We start from the raw sequence: 19,376 nt of genomic DNA, 5'->3' as shown, positions 1-19,376 counted from the left end.
ATTACATAGTATATCTGTCTTCCTTTTCACATTTCTTGTATTTTCCAAGGTACATTTGGTTACAGGAGCTTACTTCCAAATACATCAACAGATTTCGATATCTCAGAGGACATGGTTGGTTTCCCTACGCGTCATCTTCAACTCTGGGCTTTGTCATCAAGCAACTTTCATGGAGTTCAATTCACCTGCGAAGTTTTTCAGCCGCTTTTCATGCTTCCTTCACAGAAATCTGCACTGCGTATATGCATAGCTCATCCTTGCAACAGATATCCTGCCGTATGTATATTATTAGTGACTTCTTATATCAGTTATATAGTACTCATACCCGTCACAATATCATGCTAATAGTGCTTAGACATTATTACCCAGGTTATAAACGAACCCCGAAAGGGCCCACGATAAACCCCCACAAGGAGCTCCAAATCCAAAATGAGTATTAAAAAAAAAAACGTCCTAAGGTGGCGTGAAGACAAAACTACAAGACGAGGGAATCCAGTAAATTTTCCACTGGTTCTAAAAAAATATATATATATCTTTTTTTTTAACTCAACACCTCCCCCCCCCCCCCCCCCACCCCCTCTTGAGCAAAAAAGAAAAGAAAAACGTAAATTTTTGGTTCCCATCTTTTGTTCTTACTTTTTTTTTGCCAGAGGTGGGGGCCCCGTCTTTTTTTTTTAACTCTTTTTTTTTTGCCAGGGGGTCGGGCCCCTTCCCCCTCCCCTTGTGGATCCGAGCCTGAGGGAATCTACATGAAATTAAGCAACTTGTATGATTTTGCTATTCGTTTGTTGAATTGCTTAGGTTTGTAATCCAGGTACACAATTCATGCAGTCAAGTTTTCAATCATGTTTTGTTGTCAGGATATGTGCAGAAGACAGGGAAGCTCGTTGGAACCATTCTACCAGGTGGCAATCGTGATCAAGTTCCCTCTTGAATCAAAGGAAGACGATCTGAAGCTTTTGTGTCTTTCTGACTCAGAAAAGGTCCAGGAAACTGTAAGTATCGCACTAGAACATAACGCATGAACTGTTATTTCGTTCCATTTTCACAAGATTTCTTCACAAATTTCAAATGTTATTATGTTCTCGATCATACTTAAGTAACAATATTTGATTAATCAATTACCCCCCCCCCCCCTCCTCCATAGGGATTTCCTTCACAGAATTTATAATAAAAGTTAAATTCTACGAACATCCACTAACCAGTAAGCTGTGACATTCCATTATCCGCAATCTTGTTTATCAGGTCCCTGTACGTTGTCTCCTGAATGGAGAATGCAACACCTCAAACTTCGAGCTGCCCTCCTCATGTGCTGAGGGAGGGGCGAAGAGTATCTGTCTACGTATTGAGCAGGGCACATCAACTCTCGTAGAACAACAAATACCCATCTCAATAGAAGGTAGGTAACCTCTTGGTTATGATATAGATTCAAACTTTAAAAGGCTTCATTTAGCCATATTTATTAAAAAAAATTAAAAAAACCTACTACACCATATCGAACCCTCGAATGGTAGCCTACATTTTATCGAAGTCACTTGTGGTGGTAAATCGGGGGGGGGGGGGGGGGGGTCATCATTTTGTGCATGTTACGCACAATATTTTACCAATTATCGAAGTCAAATGTAGATGTAAGGCTTAGTAAGCCTACATGGGAGATAATAGCCAGCCACTAAGTAAACATATTATTTAATGAAGTCTATTTCTACTAAAAGTGTGTGTCTTGAAGGGCCGTGTAGACACATGTCTCCCTGTTCCCTGTGTTTGGAATTTTTGTCGCAATGTGTACACGTGATTCGTTTTTTCTTGTTAATCGTCCAGAATGGTTTTAACGAAATATACTCCGGCTAAACGTGTACAAGCCGGATACTCAGAAATTCAATATTCAATCCATTGTTACATCTTTTCTCTGTCCCTAAGCTTTTACCAAACCTTAAAAACTCAAATCCCAAACAAATACATTTTCCAACTACATCTAGCACAATCACGGAAGAAAAGTAATAATGGCGAATGTTATACCCCAATAGTTTAGAATTTGTATGTTAAAGACGCGTTCACGGTATTAAGTTAAACGTTTGATAATTCACCTATAATAATTTAAGAAAAGTACAGTTGAAGTTAACACATCCCAATTATTTGTTTCCTTGTTTCATCCAAACAGTCGAGCCAGATTATGGAGTCTCCCACACGTAAGTTAATCATTTGTTGGTCGTAATGCAGTAAAGATGCAACGTTATCATTGATTCTTCTTATTATACCATGCTACTTAGATCAAGTAATAAATCTAACAAAATATTATACAGTATGCCTGTCATTGAAGTATGAAACCTGTACGAACTCTTTATTCTTTTCGCGATTACTAGTCGTGAACATTGCTATTATAATTTACTCGTGAAGGGGTGTACATAAACAGGTTATAAAGAGTTGGGTGTGCATTGACGATGGGATAACTTAGTCAAAGTAGGAAAGGAGATCGCCATCTTATTTTCTATATTGTACAGTATTTTATTGATGTGTCTATTTTCTTCCTTCGTTTGCCATATAACTCTTACTCCTACAGACGCAGGCGAATAAAGTTTGCTTCAGACAACATGCTAAAAATCTTGTCTGATTCAGTCTGTGCAATAAAGGATGCACGTGACCTTGGCTACCAGCTTGGCTTCTCCCATTCAACGGTAGAGAAATACCTTGACAGAGCAGACTCCTCGGCTAGCAGCGTCTCAAGTTCAGGATTCCGGGAGATGCTTCGTGACTGGAGACGGCGTGTACGACCGAGTGAGCAGACTAACAAACTTCGTCTTGCTTTGGAGAAAGCTGGATTAAGATCTACAGCCAATGTCCTCTTCCACGAAAGTTAGTTTGAACGTACAAACGGCATGTCCACGATCAGAATCTCGAAGTTGAAAAAAATGCTCTCGAAATCCCCTCATGTTTGATAGGTGACTAGAAAAGCTATTAACAAAATCTACTAAATATTGAAGCCAGATATAATTATGCGCAGTGTTTACACTTTCTGCAAAATTTAGTACATTTTATATAATTTCGATGAAATAATGATAATTAAAAGCTTTGTTGATACACCCTGCATTATCAAACACAAACAGTCCCCATAACTTATAGATAGTTTCCTTGTCACTGCAATGACACGAACAGCACTCATGTTTCTTCGAAATGTATCAAACATGGTTCAGTAGTCATATTGGCTGCAATGATATGTTCTTTGTGACAAGTTTGTGTGAAAAGCGTTTCGGTCCTATCGCCACAATAATTATGTGCGTAGCATAATATTAACAACTTCAGAAACAAAATTTCTTCCAATATTATAATTCTTTTCCTTTCCCTTCCTTGTTTAGCTTCCATACTTCCTAGAACGATTTCTCTTAGGAGTCTATCATGCCGTAGAATATGCCCAATTAGTTTCTTCTGTCTCTCCTACCAGCTTGTTACTAGCTTCCTCTTCTCCCCCAATCTTTGTAAATCTTCATCATATTTTGTCACTCTACCCATCAAACTTATCTTTGCAATCTTCCTCCATAGTGGAATTTCAAAAGTCTCCAACATTTTGACATCTGCTGTTTTAAGAGTACTGTGGTCCAAAGAGCAGCACATTCCAAAACATATGCGTAAAATAATAATTGCTGAAAATATTTTATTTATTTTTAAAGTTGTATGAATACTGTTTTAGTTCTGCTGCTGCGATCTCATGTATATTATGATAATAATATCAGAAGTTATTTTCTTTATTGTAACGTTGTATGAATACTGTTGTAGTTAAGTTGCTACAATAATCATATACATGATCAGTAATCGCAGTTTACTATTGTTTGTATTGTATATTATATGAATACTATTTTAGTACTGCTGCTACAATATCATATACATATGATAATGATATCAGAAGATATTTTCTTTATTGTAAGGTTGTATAAATACTGTTGTAGTTAAGTTGCTACAATAATCATATATATCATTAGTAATAGCTAGCTGTATATATATTTGTTTGTAGTGTAAGGTTGTATGAATACTGTTTCATTTCTGCTGCTACAATAACATATACATACGATAATAGCATATTTTCTTTATTGTAAGGTTATATGAATACTGTTGTAGTTAAGTTGCTACAATATATATACATCACCATGCAAGCCGATACTTACAAGCAGCATCTAATCATCATAGTATTAGTAATTGCTGTATATATATATTTGTTTGTATTGTAAGGTTGTATGAATACTATTTTAGTTCTGTTGCTACAGTATCATAGACATACGATAATAATATCAGAAGATATTTTCTTTATTGTAAGGTTGTATAAATACAGTTGAAGTTAAGTTGCTACAATAATCATATATAATATTAGTAATCACAGTATACATATATTTGTTTATACAGTAGGCTTGCGGGTGCACCATGTGTGCGAGAGAGTGTTTGTATTTGTTTATATTTGTTTGTATTGTATATTATATGAATACTATTTTGGTTCTGCTGCTACAGTATCATATACATACGATGATAATATCAGAAGAGATTTGTCTTTATTATAACGTTGTATGAATACTGTTTCAGTTCTGTTGCTAGAATAATCATGTATATAAGATAATAATAACAGAATACATTTCCCTAGTTGTAAGAATACTGTTTCAGTTCTATTGCTAGAATAATCATGTACATAAGATAATATTTACAGAAGACGTTTTCTTTATTACATGAAGTCCATTTCCTTGATGTTTACTTTGTGCTCCTATTTAGTATGTCTTGCGGCCTATGGGATCGCTGATCTCCGAAATAGCGGAGGAAGAAGACGAAGAAGAACACTGTTTCAGTTCTATTGCTATAATTATAATACAGATAAAGTAATGAATACATTAAATATGTGGTAAATCATAAGGTGGTTCGAGACTGTTAATATCCATGTTATTAAGAGGTTGTATAACTAGCGTTTCAATTGTATTTCTACAATTTACAATTAATGTATATATACTAAATTCACAATGCGCCTTTAAGACAATAATTACAGAACATATTTTTGCATTGCAGGGTTTTATGAAGACTGTTTATTTGTTTTTCCTACAATTATCATGTACACTATATAGAATCTAACTGAATGAATATATGCGTTATTATTTAAAGTTGTATGAAAACGGTTATATAGCTGAATGGCTACAATAATCATGTATATAAGGTATTTGAATGATTTCAGAGTATATTTTCTTTATTGCCAGGTTGTTTGATAACATTTTGCTGTTCTGATGCTACACTAATCAAATACATATGATAGTGATTACAGAAGATATTTTCTTAGTCGTATGAATACTATTTTAGTTATATTGCTACAAAAATCATGTACATTAATCACAGAATATATATGGGGTATGAATACTGTTTCAGTTCTTTGCTAAAATGATAAAACAATGGTTCTTCATCATAAGGTGGTTTGAAAACTGTTCAGTTTGTATTACTAGAATAATTATGTATAGGTAAGACAATAACTTCAGACCACATTATCTTTACTATACGGCTATATGACTAGTGAAGACTGCTCAGGTTGTTTTCTTTATTACAAGATTGTTTGAAAACTTTTGCCGTTCTATTACTACAATAATCAATATACATAGGATAATAATTACAGAATATATTGTCTTCGTTGTATGAATTGTGCTTCAGTTCTATGGCTACAATGATAATGTACATAAGGTAATAAATAATAGTTGAAGAGATATAAAGCCGTGGTGATTTTATTCGATCTGCGAATACAGATAAAAATAGCAATGATGATGATGATGATGATGAACAGCATTTGTATGGCGCCATATATCTGTTTCAGATAACATTCAAAGGCGCAATGATAGATGAATTACATTGTTCATGTTACAAAAGATACAATATAAAATATCTGGGCAAACCACCTGAATCTATAAACTAGAATACTGAATTCAGAGTAAAGATTCATTTAAACCCATTTTGCTCTTGTACTATAAACTTTCAATCCTGACCTTGTCCTTTAACTATCAGACATGCAGAGCATGGACCATTCCATGTGGAAGGGTCCATGGTTGTATCAAGAGATGATTTTGTTCATATTATTAATTTGAACGAAAATTCTTGTGTAAGTGTGAGAATCCGATGGTAATTTGTTTGACACTCTATCTACCAGGCCCCCGCCCCATCTTTATATCTTAACTCTGTTCAACTAATGAAACCAGGATAACACTGATTTATGTGTCTTGATTATGTACCATTATATGTATTGACTTCATGTATATACTTTCTTTTGATCAAAGTAGGCACTTTTAATCATTTGTCGAATATATTTGGTGACATATAGTTTGGATGCCGCTGTATAGTTATGAGATGATATATATGTTTATGTCATTGTGTTCATAAGGTTGATCTTCCATTTATATTCATAAAAGTTGCGCGTCTCTTGTGAAAGTGTATTGTAGAGTCATTTGAGTTTATTGATATATCTTGTATATTTTTGTATCGCATTTGTGTATGATTTGTTTATCCATCTGAATCATTATGATGGTACATGCTCTTTCTTGATGATTGAAATCTAATAGTTTTACGCCTACTTTGTAAGCTTCAAAAACTGGACCCCGACTGTTGCAGTTCCATATCGGGAGGTGATTTAGTCATTTCTTTGATTGTACGTAGAATTTGTTTATCTCACAATTTGTTTGAGTCTCTCTATCAGATAGTTATATTATGTTAGCTTTAGTTGTAGCATGGACCAACTAGGTCCATGGTTGTAGTATCTTAAATGTAAGAAATATTTGACATGTCACATTTATTCTCGTATCAAGACGACCAGTATGCATTTGTATTCTTATCCAGTTTTAGTGTAAATAAATAGGCATGCATAGGTATTTTGACTTGTATTAAACCACCCTCATAGATTGATTTCGAACACAAATAACATGACATGCCGGTATACGTTAACGATTTATTGATAGAGTCAGCTATGTTTATGACTGTTGTTTCATTTATATGCTCATGACGTTGTGTTTATTTTTGTTAAGGACCTTATATATAGATGCAGAGTAGTCACCCTCACATTTTTAATAACGATTATGACTGAAATATGAATGAATTTCACACCGATCACCTAGGATTTTAGCCAGTGCAATATTTTTTTCAATTCCAATATTTCCAATATTTCTACCAATGACACAAAATCAAGTCTTCAGCATGCCAATTTCGTAATAATAATGGTTATAATGTTAATTTCAAGTATATTTTTAGAATGTTTCAGTTAAGATTTTCATCGCTTATTAATCAAACTTAACGATAGTTGCCATTATTATTGTCATTTGATTACTTTTATTGAATTTCATTGTCAGTGATTGCTTAGACTGTTTTAATAGTTATTGTATAATAATTGCTTTTACCATGTATATACATTGTAAACTGTTGTAACCATTGCTATTCAGTCCATGGACTGCGAGAAAGGATAATATTCAATAAAATGATCCTTCAATCGTTGAATGCTGTGTTGGCTTTCTTTGATCGTACTATATTTATCCTTGTTTTGTATTCATGTACTTTTGTCTCTTTTGCTAGTTTTTTAAATTCTATTCTAACGCCCCCGACCCCTCGGCAGCGGCGGTTCTATGTTTTCGGGAGATTGTTTTTGTTTAGGTCCGTTAACTCCAGTCGGAGAGCATCATCTCACCGCGGCCGAGGTGGGGGGTGTTAGTTAACCCACGAGACCACCACACACATTAATACACAATTAAACAGTTTAAATTACAATTTCATTTGGTCGTTTATTTTATAAAAGGTTACAATTTCTTGTGTCGTGTTTCTTCAGTGTTTATCCCTTACCTAATTACTTAACTACTTGAGCTCGTTTACCCACGCATTCACATCAACAATCACTCACTTAAAATATAGTTATTAGTGGGAGGGGGAAGGGGAAAGGAAAAGGATTATTTAAATTACTTGGGCTTTTAGAGTCTTTGATCGATCGATAATTAATTGTCTTTAAGAGTTTATAGGCCTTTTTAATTGGGGAGAACGGGTTGACTTAGCTCTTTCTTGAATCCGGTCTCTCAACTCGTCGCACTCGTGTCGGGGCGTAGCAGACTTGAAATTTCCTCTCGATGTCCTGGGGGCGTCGGAGGGTCTTAAAGGTGTGTGCTCGTCCTGGTCCTTGTGACGTCGAAATCGTTGACTTTCTCAAATACGAGCACAAAATCAGCGTTCTCCTTTGTCTCTTTCTATTATTCTGGGTTGGAAGTGTTCTTTTTACTGGAGAAGGGCGAGATGCAGTATTACTCTTTGTCGTTTCAGTCCCTTTCTATTATTGTCAGCACACAGTGACCAGAAGATGTGAAGTTCAACAACTTTCAAAATATTCCGTGGACGAAGCTTTAAATTGGTTGCAAGTCGGGGATCTCCAGATGTCTGTGGTGGCTGGATTAAACTTAGGGTGGAAGGAGAGGGGTGGCAACTGCTTGGGGTCCAGGGATGCAAGTATTTTCGGGAAGGGAGGTTTGGGTCTTTTTATACTTAATTAACACACCGTTCAGCCATCTAGCTCGCACCTCGAGTCCAACAAATTCCTTATTAATTTCCTTTGCTTTTCCATCCCATAATACTTTTTGGTCACCTGATCTCCCACCACTGTCGATTTCTTAATGGACAGGGCTAAAACTTCTTCCATTGGTCCAAACTCTCTATTCCAAAACTCTCACAAACTTTTTACCTGTTTTTATTCCTGATTGGTCAAATGAAGGGGAAGTCCTTATACTTTTTAGCGTGGGTATGCTGGATTCACTCGTTGGGATATTCTCGAGATACCAGTGACAGCTCAGGCTCTAGAGTGTCAATTAACTACGGATACAACGACACTGTTATCATTCACCATTTTCACAAACACCTAACTAAATTCTATCAAAAACAAATCTGTTGTCCAAAATATTTTTATCGTTCTTAACCCCACCCGACCTATTGCTCGACCTATTGCTCTACTCTTTTTCCCTTGTCCCTTCACCTACATATAGCTACATAGTCTATCCCAAAGCCATTTATTTATCAATCAAATATCCCCTAGGACTCATGATCCTTTTAACTCGGCTACTTTCAAGTTCAAGCACAACTCCGCATGTTCACACACATCTTTAATCCCAGTGTATTCCACCATGCTACACTATTAATAAAAGAACTTTTCAGTGTTCAGTTGAAAGGTAAAAGCAAAAGACTACTGACTTTCCCTTTATTACAGCCCGAGTTCTCGTATAACCTTGTAATCAATTATAAGTAAGTAAGTATAAGTATAAGTATAAGAATTTATTGTCCTTTACAGGAAATTTGTTTTCCACTGGTTACAGAGTATTACAATACAAATATATACATGAAATATTACAAGACAGTGATAAACATGAACATTATGATAAGCATACATAAAGAATGAGATAATATGTGAGTAAGCCACTGTATATATGGCAGTATGGTGGTTGAAGAGATAATATCAGATTCCATTTTACAAAATATGAAGCTAAATTATTTAATATTCATTGATTATTCCATATTAAATCTTAAAATGATAATAAATACATGAATTATTATTATTATTATTATTATTATTTGATTTCAGTCTTAGTAATTATATTTCAAACACGTCCTGTACACATTTAGGAGGTCACATAAACACTTGAACACGCAATAATTGGGGGAATTATCTTTTTTTCTTCTCTGGCTGTCATCTGAAGAGTCAATATGGGATGTGTTCCCGACATAGCACCAAGGACTTTAATACAGGTACCACATCCGATTAAGAATGATAACAAAACGGATTGATATTAAGCATTATATATTTCTAAAATTACCAAAATGGTTAAAAATAGCTTCCTGACGTAGCAACAAAGGGCGAATTCTTAGGGGGAAAATAGGTGGCATGCAGATAGAACTAAGCCTTTAAAACTTTCTACTTATAGTTGATTTTATTGTAACTTTATGAATATATATTTTTTTTAAACACCGTCACATCGAACATCGTCAACATTTATAATTCCCAAAGAATCGTAGCTGGCAGCACACACATTCATCGAGCCAAAGAGATTCGAAGAAAATGGTGACTTTCCATCATTACCATTGGACGATCTAAATTTACGGCAAAATTCATCATGTAAAGTTAAACAGAAACTTTTTCGTGATATTCTTGAAGAGTTAAGCCCACAGAGAGCCAACAGTTATAAGGTATGATACATCATTTTGAATGTGTTCCTGCGTGAAAAGTGAAAAATTGATAATACTAGAGACCTTGGCCTTGGGCCGCGGGCGCTAATTTATAATTCATATCCACCATACTTTGACCCGTACGCGTACCCGTAACTCTGGCGTGGAGGTACCCCACTAAAACATACCAAAATTCAACTAAGTTGTCATCAACTACTCACATAATGGTCATGATGTAAAAGTCGTTATGTTTCTCACCTGTTTCGTGTCATTTTTCTTATCTTTTTTGGAGTATTTTTCCTTTAAAAACGAAGACTTATAAAAGTTATACGAAATTTCTGTCTTTCATTTGTGTTAATTGTGGGGAGGGTCGGCTCCTCTCTTTATAGACCGAATTTTCCGTCTCTTTCGTTCTTTAGCCTCTTATTGGGGTAGGGTCGGCTCTGTCTTTAGAGACGGAAACCGTCTATACACATTCCCTTGATAACGCCACGGCCATTTCAGGTCGTAGCGTTTTGCCCCCAAAATCCCCCAAAATGTCATTTTACCTCGTGCATTGATTATTTAAAATTAGGAGAAGGTTATACTACATCGGTTCCACTTACCAACTTGACTGAAATAATCCGTTTAATGGTCCCTTTTAAGGAAGGGAAATTTTAAGGAAATTATGGGTCAAAATCGACATCCATGTTGAAATCTTGCAAGCCGTGTTAAACTCTCGCTGCGCACGGAGTCATCTAAATCAATCTCATCCTTTCTAGTCTACGCCGAAGGCAAAACGATTATGAAGGAAAAACTGTGCGCCATCTACACGTTCGTAATGGCGTTATCAAAGTTTTTTCCTTCATAATCGTTTTGCCTTCGGCGTAGACTAAAAGGGATGAGATTGATTTAGATGACTCCGTGCGCAGCGACAGTTTCACACGGCTTGCAAGATTTCAACATGGATGTCGATTTTTACCCATAATTTCCTTAAAAGGGACCATTAAACAGATTATTTCAGTCAAGTTGGTAAGTGGAACCGATGTAGTATAACCTTCTCCTAATTTTAAATAATCAATGCATGAGGTAAAATGACATTATGGGGGATTTTGGGGGCAAAACGCTACGACCTGAAATGGCCGTGGCATTATCAAGGGAATGTGTATAGACGGTTTCCGTCTCTAAAGAGAGAGCCGACCCTACCCCAATAAGAGGCTAACGAACGAAAGAGACGGAAAATTCGGTCTACTCTCTTTAGAGACAGAAGCCGACTGTAGGGTCTCCTGTGCAAACCTTGGGGCCATTTATGGCCGCAAAACTTTGCCCAAAATAGACCACTCAATTTTAGCGGATTCATATCCGATGCATTTATTTTTGAAAATTTTGCCTAAACTATAGTCTAGAGTCTATAGGCCTACATTGCATCGGTTCCACTCGCCTGATTGACTGTAGATCTATGATGCGTTTAAGGGTTTTTTTTCTGGATTTTTCTGTTAAAAGTTAGCTACGCGTGTTGAAACTGTAATTATATCAATGGATGACGTCGTCTTCCTTCATGCGCAGTAACAGTTTATAATACGGCTGCAATTAGATTTCTAAAGCTAGAGAGGTATAGTTACTATATAATACTACATATTTGTATGACGGGGTGACCAAAGTTCGCAGAGATTTTGAAAATATTAGCGAATGTGGCATTTGATCTATGATTTCTACACAAATGTATTTATTTCAATTATTACCAAATGGACAGTAACATTTTTTACTACAAATTCAATTAACCAGAAAATTTATCGTCAAAGGATTCCGGAGATATCGCGATCTAAAAAAACTCATAAAAATGAAGTGTATCTCGTTCCCACCCACTGCCTCCTTTTTTAAAACTATTTATTATTCAGAAGAAACCCCCCCCCCCCCCAAAAAAAAAAAAAAAAAAAACTGTGATAGGTCTATACATTTTGTTTAAATAGCTTCTAAAGTGACACAAATTATTTGTTTTGTCATACATTGCATCATTATACTCACACAGCACAATATCTGTGAATAAATAGGCTTGGCCAGCTATAATTAGCATGGCAGCCATGTTGGAAAAAAATTGCCAAAAAAAATGCAAAATAGTAAATAGTAATGCCCTGCTTCCTCCTTTATTTTAAAGTCCAGACGAGAAACACGTTATTTTTGTTATTTGGCCTAATTTCATAATTTACAAAGCAAGATATCATACAATCAGTTGGTACCAATTTTTACTTACAATTTCGAGGATATATGCTCTCAAAATGAAGATTTCCAGACCTTTATTGCAAAGTTAATAATTTTTCAGAACGGACACAAACAACTGCAAAATTTGCCGATCTATTGTCAATATTTTCATAATTTCGCACCCAATCCCAAAGAAAATTTGGTCTCTGGGTAAATTTATGTTCCTCTTTCCATTGGTGATATCAGATTTTTTTGATATAGCGAAGTTGGGTCACGCGCAAACTATATAGTCACACCACCATACATAAATCCTATTTGGTGGGGTAAGTTAAGCCAAAGCCTTTTGTGCGTTTATGGTCTAGGCAATTTTAGATTTCATCATTCCAATACAAATGATTACAAGTGAAAGATATAGGACAATGATTTGTTTTCTTGTTTTTTTTCTTGACAGGAACGTGGGTCAACAGATTCATGGATCATGGGTGACACACACCACCATCAAGGTGACTCTGCGTGCTGTGCTAAACCCTCCCCTACACCCTCCCTAACACAAACCCTGGACGAGCTGGACTGGGAGAGAGGCATCTGGAATGCTGCCCTCAGTGGTGACCTAGCAGGTGTTCAGAAGTTACTCTCTTCAGGATGCGACGTTAATACTGTGGATAAATCAGGGTACACTGCTCTGGTAAATTTGATCTCTACTCATTGAACGTTCTTGTATTGTAATGTTAGTATAGTGGGAAGTTGGGTGTTTGGACTTTGAACAAAGGCAAGCTTTCTCTCGTTCCTTAGGATTTAAGAGACACCAGTATTAAGTGCCTTATAAATATTGTTTATTATTATTGTTTATTATTATTATTTAAGGGAAAATATCCATCAAATAGCATTAAATATCAGAAATTTTTTCCTGAAAATATTGCTTGCAAAACTTTTTAAAATTGCTGTTTTAAAATTTAAATCAGCTGTCCGGATACACAACCTGTCCGGACACAGGCCCGAATTCACAAAGGAGATTTAGATTTAACCCATGGTTTAAACCCTCGTTTACATTTGGTTTAAAATAAGCGCAAAATAAGGGCAACACAAGTGAGATGTCCAATATTAGACGCGCGCAAGGCAAGGTACGCTTAGTTTGCACCATGGGTTTTTAAACCATTGGTTATATAAATGAGGGTTTAAACCATAGGTTATATCCAAACCTCCTTTGTGAATTCGGGCCAATACATTTTGGGTATTCTATAGTAGACCTCTATGGATACATCAAGACTAAACATTAATCTGATATTTAAAAGAATTAAAATGTTTCAGTAGATAGAAAAAAACCTCACATTTCCAATTTGCTATTTTTGGGAGGAGGTGGGCTTGAGAGCATAATGAGGAGAAGTATTTAAGGACCTGCCGTATTGGGTTTTGATTAGAGGGGGAAGGCTATTGTTCATTACCAAAAGTGGAATTTGTAATATTAACCATTACGAAAAATCTACTCTAGATCGTTTGCAAGTTTAGTTGGAGCTTCTTCTCGTGATAAGTTGTGTATCTTGGTGACACACATCATTCATTTTTCCAATAACCTCAATGTATATCTTCATAACAGCATTACGCTTGCCGCAACGGACACAGGGACATTGTTTCCACATTACTCCAGCATGGAGCCAATCCCAATGTTCTAACCCGATCAGGGCGTGCAAGTCCTCTACACAGAGCAGCATATGGCGGCCATCTTGAAATTGTATCTCAACTCCTCCTTGCCAAAGCTGATGCTGGTCTGGTAGACAGCGATGCTAAGACAGCTCTACATAAGGTAAGATGATGTCACACGCTCGGACTGGAATCTCATCAGTGCATATCACCCTTTATAGTGCTAATACCAAAACTTCACAAAAAAAATGCCGAAGGTGAATCCTCCCTGACAAGAGTACCAACAAGGGTAATGAATATGTCAAGGCATATCTATTTGCATCGATCACAAATTATTTCGGTCCTCCCAAACCACCTCCCTTGGGTGTCATAAAGCCATATTTCACTTAAAGATAAACTTGAGTTCTGGTAAAAAAGGAAAAATGAATTCTCACAGAATCAAACGAAAATTACACTGAATGTTCAAGATTACAAATAAATGTCATTTGCCAAACAATTTTGGTAGAAAATGTATACTGGCTGAGTAATGAGCATAGAAAGATAAGTAAATCAAGGTTAGTAGCCCCCGACACCATTTGTGTAGTCCCATATACATCTGTTTGTGTACAGGGCTTGTTACTTAACCAAGACTGAGCCAAATTCATTATGATTTTGATGGCTCCAGAACCTTGCAATACACACCATTACTTACATACTACATGGTCAATTTTTTGTGATCCATTCCTTTTTTTTCACAATGCAATCGCATAACCAGAACTCAACTTTATCTTTAAATTTGAATCACTAAATATGTCAACCTATAAAATAGATAAGCTTTTGCTTTTTGGACCAACAAATTCATAGTTTGTATGAAGAATTGAATGTCCTTCACACAATGGAACTGATATGTATGAACTGGTTGTCAATTATATTTATTTCGGGCACAGGTTTATAAGTTTACATGTTGCTCAAATGCAGAATACCCAGTCCTATCAATACAATATAACGAGGGTTAGGATGAAGGCCATGGTTCTGGGGGGTGTTCCATAAAACTGTTTGTAAAGTTACGCATGACTTTACAAACGACTTGTATATGAAGTGCCAGTTTTTCCTGATATTTCCAATAACCTCAATTAAATTATGGCAAAAAATATACTTTGCATTAAAAATATTTGTTATAATAAGAATGTTAATCTACATCTGCACAGTTCAACTTTAGTTGATGCAGTTAATAATGATTAAGCTTCCCATTTGACTTTTCATATACAAGTCGTTCGTAAAGTCATGCGTAACTCTACGAACAGCTTTATGAAACACCCCCCGGGTCAGGGTGAGGCTTCAGTTCAAGATTGAGATTACTAATCCCATTAGATATTTTGCAGTTTTAAAGGAGGGTTGTCATGGTTTCTTCTTTCCCCCGTCTTCCAATCCAGGCTGCAGAACGAGGCCATGTAGACATCTGCAAGGTCCTGGTCCAAGCCCAGCCTAGTCTGAAGACTGCGGAAGACAACAGAGGACAGACACCACTAGACTGTGTGAAGGACAACTTTGATCCAAGACTGAGGCAACTCTTATCATGACAGTCGGTCCTCATTAATTAATTGTATTACAGGTTATATGTAAGCTATAGCTTATTTTATGTATGTATGATTCTATTGGAAAAGTAAGTACTTTTATATATGGAATATGTTTTGCATTTGGGGAATATAGATTAAGCCCAAATGAAATTGAGGTGCAATAACTCAGTTGAAATAATAACAAAATATTGTAAAAGCTGTTATTTTGGGGGTTGTACGTACGTACGTATGTATGTCCCGTTCTCGTGATCGCGTTATCTCAAGAACCTATTGATGGATTCCCGCCAAACTTGGGTCATGCATGTATCTTCCAGAGCCAATGAACTGATCAGATTTTGGGGTCACAAGATCTAAGGTCAAAGGTCACAGGGCTCATTATGTATGCGAAAATAGCTCGTGATCGTGTTATCTCAAGAATCCATTGATGGATTCCCGCCAAACTTGGGTCATGTATCTTGCAGAGCCAATGATTTGATTAGATTTTAAGGGTCATGAGGTCAAAGATCAAAGGGTCAAACATGTATATGAAACAGCTTGTAATCACGATATTCTGAGAACCTTTTAATGGATTGCAATCAAACCTTCAATTTTAAAAATTGCTTCTGTTTTGGTTTGTAAAATTGCTCCATGGCGGAGGCATCATTTTTGACTGCGTGCAGTCGAAGGTCCATCTAGTTTGTGAGGGTTCTTTTTTGGTAAATTTTACATATTGTTGTTTGGTCCCAAACTTAATAGTTGTAATACTATACAAATAATGTCCAAGTCAGATGCGGATCCAGGATTTCTTAGGGGAGCCCAAATTTGAAATTATGCGAGCCAAATATTGGTACGTAATGGTGACCAGCGGTGACGTAATGAGCAAAAAACGTTTGGGAGGCAGACAAAACATCAGGATCATCCCATTCTCTTCCATGCAGGCCCCGCTGAATGTTTTTCAAAGAGGGTGGGGGAGGCTAAAGTATTTACGATCAGGTAGCGCATAGCGTAAATTTTGATACCTTATTCATGAAACTGGCAGGTTACTAAATGGCGTGGGGTCAAGGGGGCTGAGCCCCATGAAACTCAGGGATTTTAGTTATTTTATATCAATGTACTTTAATATTCATTTGATATCTAGTTTGTTTGATGATAATATTTTTTGCTTAATAAATGATCTTTTGCTCACAACATTGGCATATAAAACAAAGATACATTGTTTCAGAATTATTATTTTTTAGTATGTGTTAGGATGTTAACATTCTTCAATCCTTTTGGTATTTTTCTTCAGTTCTTTTTCCTAGCTCACAGATCATCTAATTCAGATAACTGCATTTTATAAATCCATGTGTACAGTTAAATACATAGTAAATTATACGAAATTTCAGTTGTTATTTAGTTAATTATTCTCCCCCTTTCCTTCTATTGCATTATCAACCTTCAGCAAAACACAAGTCAAAATAAAGTCAAAATAAGACAAAAACATGATTGGGTATAAATCTTTAAGTCTTAATTTGCTTGAAAAGGCCTACCGGTATTGGAGATTTCTTTCTTTTAATGTTTACGGTAGTGTGTTGAAATAGTAATATATTTATTTGTCTTTTCTTTGTATGTGTTTTTATAATCAAGGGGAAATGCTGCAATTATAAATATATGTTAAATATACATGGAAGTCTGGGTGGGTGTGTGTGTGTGTGTGCAGGCTGCTTGTATGCTTCTAGACCAAAGTTTTCACCTTTAAAAAAAAAAATTATTGCCTATCATGATGTACTAAATAATTTTTTTTTTAAATACTTGCAAATGCCAAAGGGATAAAAAAAAGCGAGTGGAAAAAATAATTGATTAGCGTCATGGCAATTTAAAATCAAATCCTATATTCCAACAAAGCCTGTTTATGCACGCACTGTGGATAACACTATATAAGCAAATCTTTTTCTGCCATCCCATCCCTCTCACTCTCTCTTTTCCTCTCTCTCCCTAATTTTATCTAGATGATAATAAGTTGAAAGAGTGCTGATCCTTTTTACAGTATAAGCCACTTTGGAGATGGCGCTTGTACAATAGGACCCCAAAATACCCACATATCCTTTTACACTTGTAGACATCCTACTTTGTGCATTTCAGAATAATCACTGCCAAAACATATTGTTTACCATCTTAAAAAAGAATACTTCCACCTCTGTATCATATAGAATGTACCGCTGATACATAAATGATGAATAATGATAACTTCATGAACGCATATTGAGCAGTCGGCTCGATGGGTTATACAGTGTTGTACAGAATGACCTTTATTTGCCCATGCGTAGATAGTATTTTTGAAGTAGCTCATTCTAATGAGCATTTGCTGTTAAAGTACCGCAATTACTCTCCTGCTGCATAGGAGTGGAAATCCACTCAAAGGTACTCTTTAGAGAGTGGATTCCACTTTCTTTCCTTCGTTTTTAGCATGGCTTTATACTCTAAAACGAAGTGAACTCATTACGACTCCCCCAACATAGATTCTTCTCTTGAAGAAGTGCAGTTCCAAGCATGGATAAAGATGTTAAGGGCAAGGAACTAGACCTGAACCAAACTGAGCTTATCATAGCCACGAGGAGAGAAGACTAAATCCTAGTCACAGAGTGGTGCTGGTGGTTATTTTACCCGACTGCTAAGAAAGCATGAATGCTTGTTAGTAAGCAACCAGACGGCTGACAGCTTTAGGTCCTCTCCGAGGGACCTGGTAATAAGGATTAATGCCTTACCAAAGGGCACTAGCCCATCAACTTGGTTTCGAACCCGGGTCACCGGATTACAAGACCACTGCTCTACCGACTGAGCTATCGCGCCTCCTCATAAACAGCAATGATGATAATAATTATAAGATGGGATAAATGGCACAGTACAGTCTCCATAGACAGACGCAGTCCAGGCTTAGAAGAAAAACTCATGGATGGACCGAAGAATTAGGCTGCTGATCAAGCTGAATAGTTAGACTTGATGACAGTCACTGTGACTGATGAGAAACTACAGCCAAATTGACTCACCATTCTTGCAACGTAATTGTGTTTGGCTCCTGACACACATTTGCTTGCCTGACTTGGCAATAAGTATTACATACAATATTAATATATCCAGGGGGTGGAAAATCCATTCATTTAATTGCAGTAGAAAAATGATATGATCAATTTTAGATCATATTGCTATGACTTCTACTTTACAACATGCTACAAGTTGTGCAAGGAAACTTCCCTGTGTAAGAAATATAACAGTTCAGAATAAAAAACAATGCTCAGGCACAGTTAAGCTATTTAAACATTCTTTTTAAGTTTTGTATTGCAAGAAATACAATTATAAATATTGAGAAATTGCAATTCATGCCTATGAATTATGAATACACAAAGCCAATTTTCATGGTAAAAGAAAAGAAATACTGGTAGATAAAGTAGAGGTGCAAATGGCATACTTGATTTCTAAGTAATAAATACTGAAATAGTATTATGTACAAACCATGTATAATAGCTATGAAATACATATGTTGCATTTTACATAAAAGGCACCACTTAAAAACGAAATACACTGCATAAATATATCATACATTTTAAAAGTGTAAAAATAGAGTAATAATAACCAAGATTGTCATAACAGGAAACAAAATGATATATTATATCTACATTATCTTAATTGTTTCAATCCAAGTTTAGATGCAGCATGAGATTGGACAATAAATATTATGAGAACAAAATTAGCCTACTGCAGCCTTCATTTTGTCTTCAAATCACATGTACAGTGTATATGCACTACAATTTTGTTCTTCGTTACTCACTTAATTACTCACTCTCTCTATCTCTCTCTCTCTCTATGTGC

At 35.9% G+C, this 19,376-nt stretch overlaps 2 protein-coding genes across 2 annotated transcripts; both read left to right on the top strand.

Moving 5' to 3' along the window:
* Positions 1 to 54: 54 nt before the first annotated feature.
* On the top strand, positions 55 to 2,206 carry LOC752165. Its single transcript, XM_030982630.1, has 4 exons — positions 55 to 276; positions 861 to 995; positions 1,246 to 1,399; positions 2,159 to 2,206. Exons 1-4 carry the CDS (start codon positions 112 to 114, stop codon positions 2,188 to 2,190), a joined length of 486 nt encoding a protein of 161 aa, XP_030838490.1. The 5' UTR covers positions 55 to 111; the 3' UTR covers positions 2,191 to 2,206.
* Positions 2,207 to 12,407: 10,201 nt separating this feature from the next.
* Positions 12,408 to 15,808, top strand: LOC115922744 (ankyrin repeat domain-containing protein 39-like). Its single transcript, XM_030982278.1, has 3 exons — positions 12,408 to 13,042; positions 13,952 to 14,158; positions 15,408 to 15,808. Exons 1-3 carry the CDS (start codon positions 12,836 to 12,838, stop codon positions 15,552 to 15,554), a joined length of 561 nt encoding a protein of 186 aa, XP_030838138.1. The 5' UTR covers positions 12,408 to 12,835; the 3' UTR covers positions 15,555 to 15,808.
* Positions 15,809 to 19,376: the final 3,568 nt, after the last annotated feature.

Source organism: Strongylocentrotus purpuratus, unplaced genomic scaffold (genome assembly GCF_000002235.5).
Source record: "Strongylocentrotus purpuratus isolate Spur 01 unplaced genomic scaffold, Spur_5.0 spur5_scaffold_12, whole genome shotgun sequence".
In the NCBI taxonomy this organism is placed as follows: Eukaryota; Metazoa; Echinodermata; class Echinoidea; order Camarodonta; family Strongylocentrotidae; genus Strongylocentrotus; species Strongylocentrotus purpuratus.
The sequence above is the reverse complement of the archived record's forward strand: the minus strand, read 5'-3'. Positions and strand labels throughout refer to the sequence as shown.

Bases quoted from the DNA above. Each gene is read 5' to 3' on its own strand.
- LOC115922744 (XM_030982278.1), top strand. From the start codon at position 12,836: ATGGGTGACACACACCACCATCAAGGTGACTCTGCGTGCTGTGCTAAA. The intron at 13,043-13,951 runs GTAAATTTGATC...TCTTCATAACAG, and splicing joins AATCAGGGTACACTGCTCTG to CATTACGCTTGCCGCAACGG. The intron at 14,159-15,407 runs GTAAGATGATGT...CTTCCAATCCAG, and splicing joins CTAAGACAGCTCTACATAAG to GCTGCAGAACGAGGCCATGT.
- LOC752165 (XM_030982630.1), top strand. From the start codon at position 112: ATGGTTGGTTTCCCTACGCGTCATCTTCAACTCTGGGCTTTGTCATCA. The intron at 277-860 runs GTATGTATATTA...TTTTGTTGTCAG, and splicing joins CTTGCAACAGATATCCTGCC to GATATGTGCAGAAGACAGGG. The intron at 996-1,245 runs GTAAGTATCGCA...CTTGTTTATCAG, and splicing joins CAGAAAAGGTCCAGGAAACT to GTCCCTGTACGTTGTCTCCT.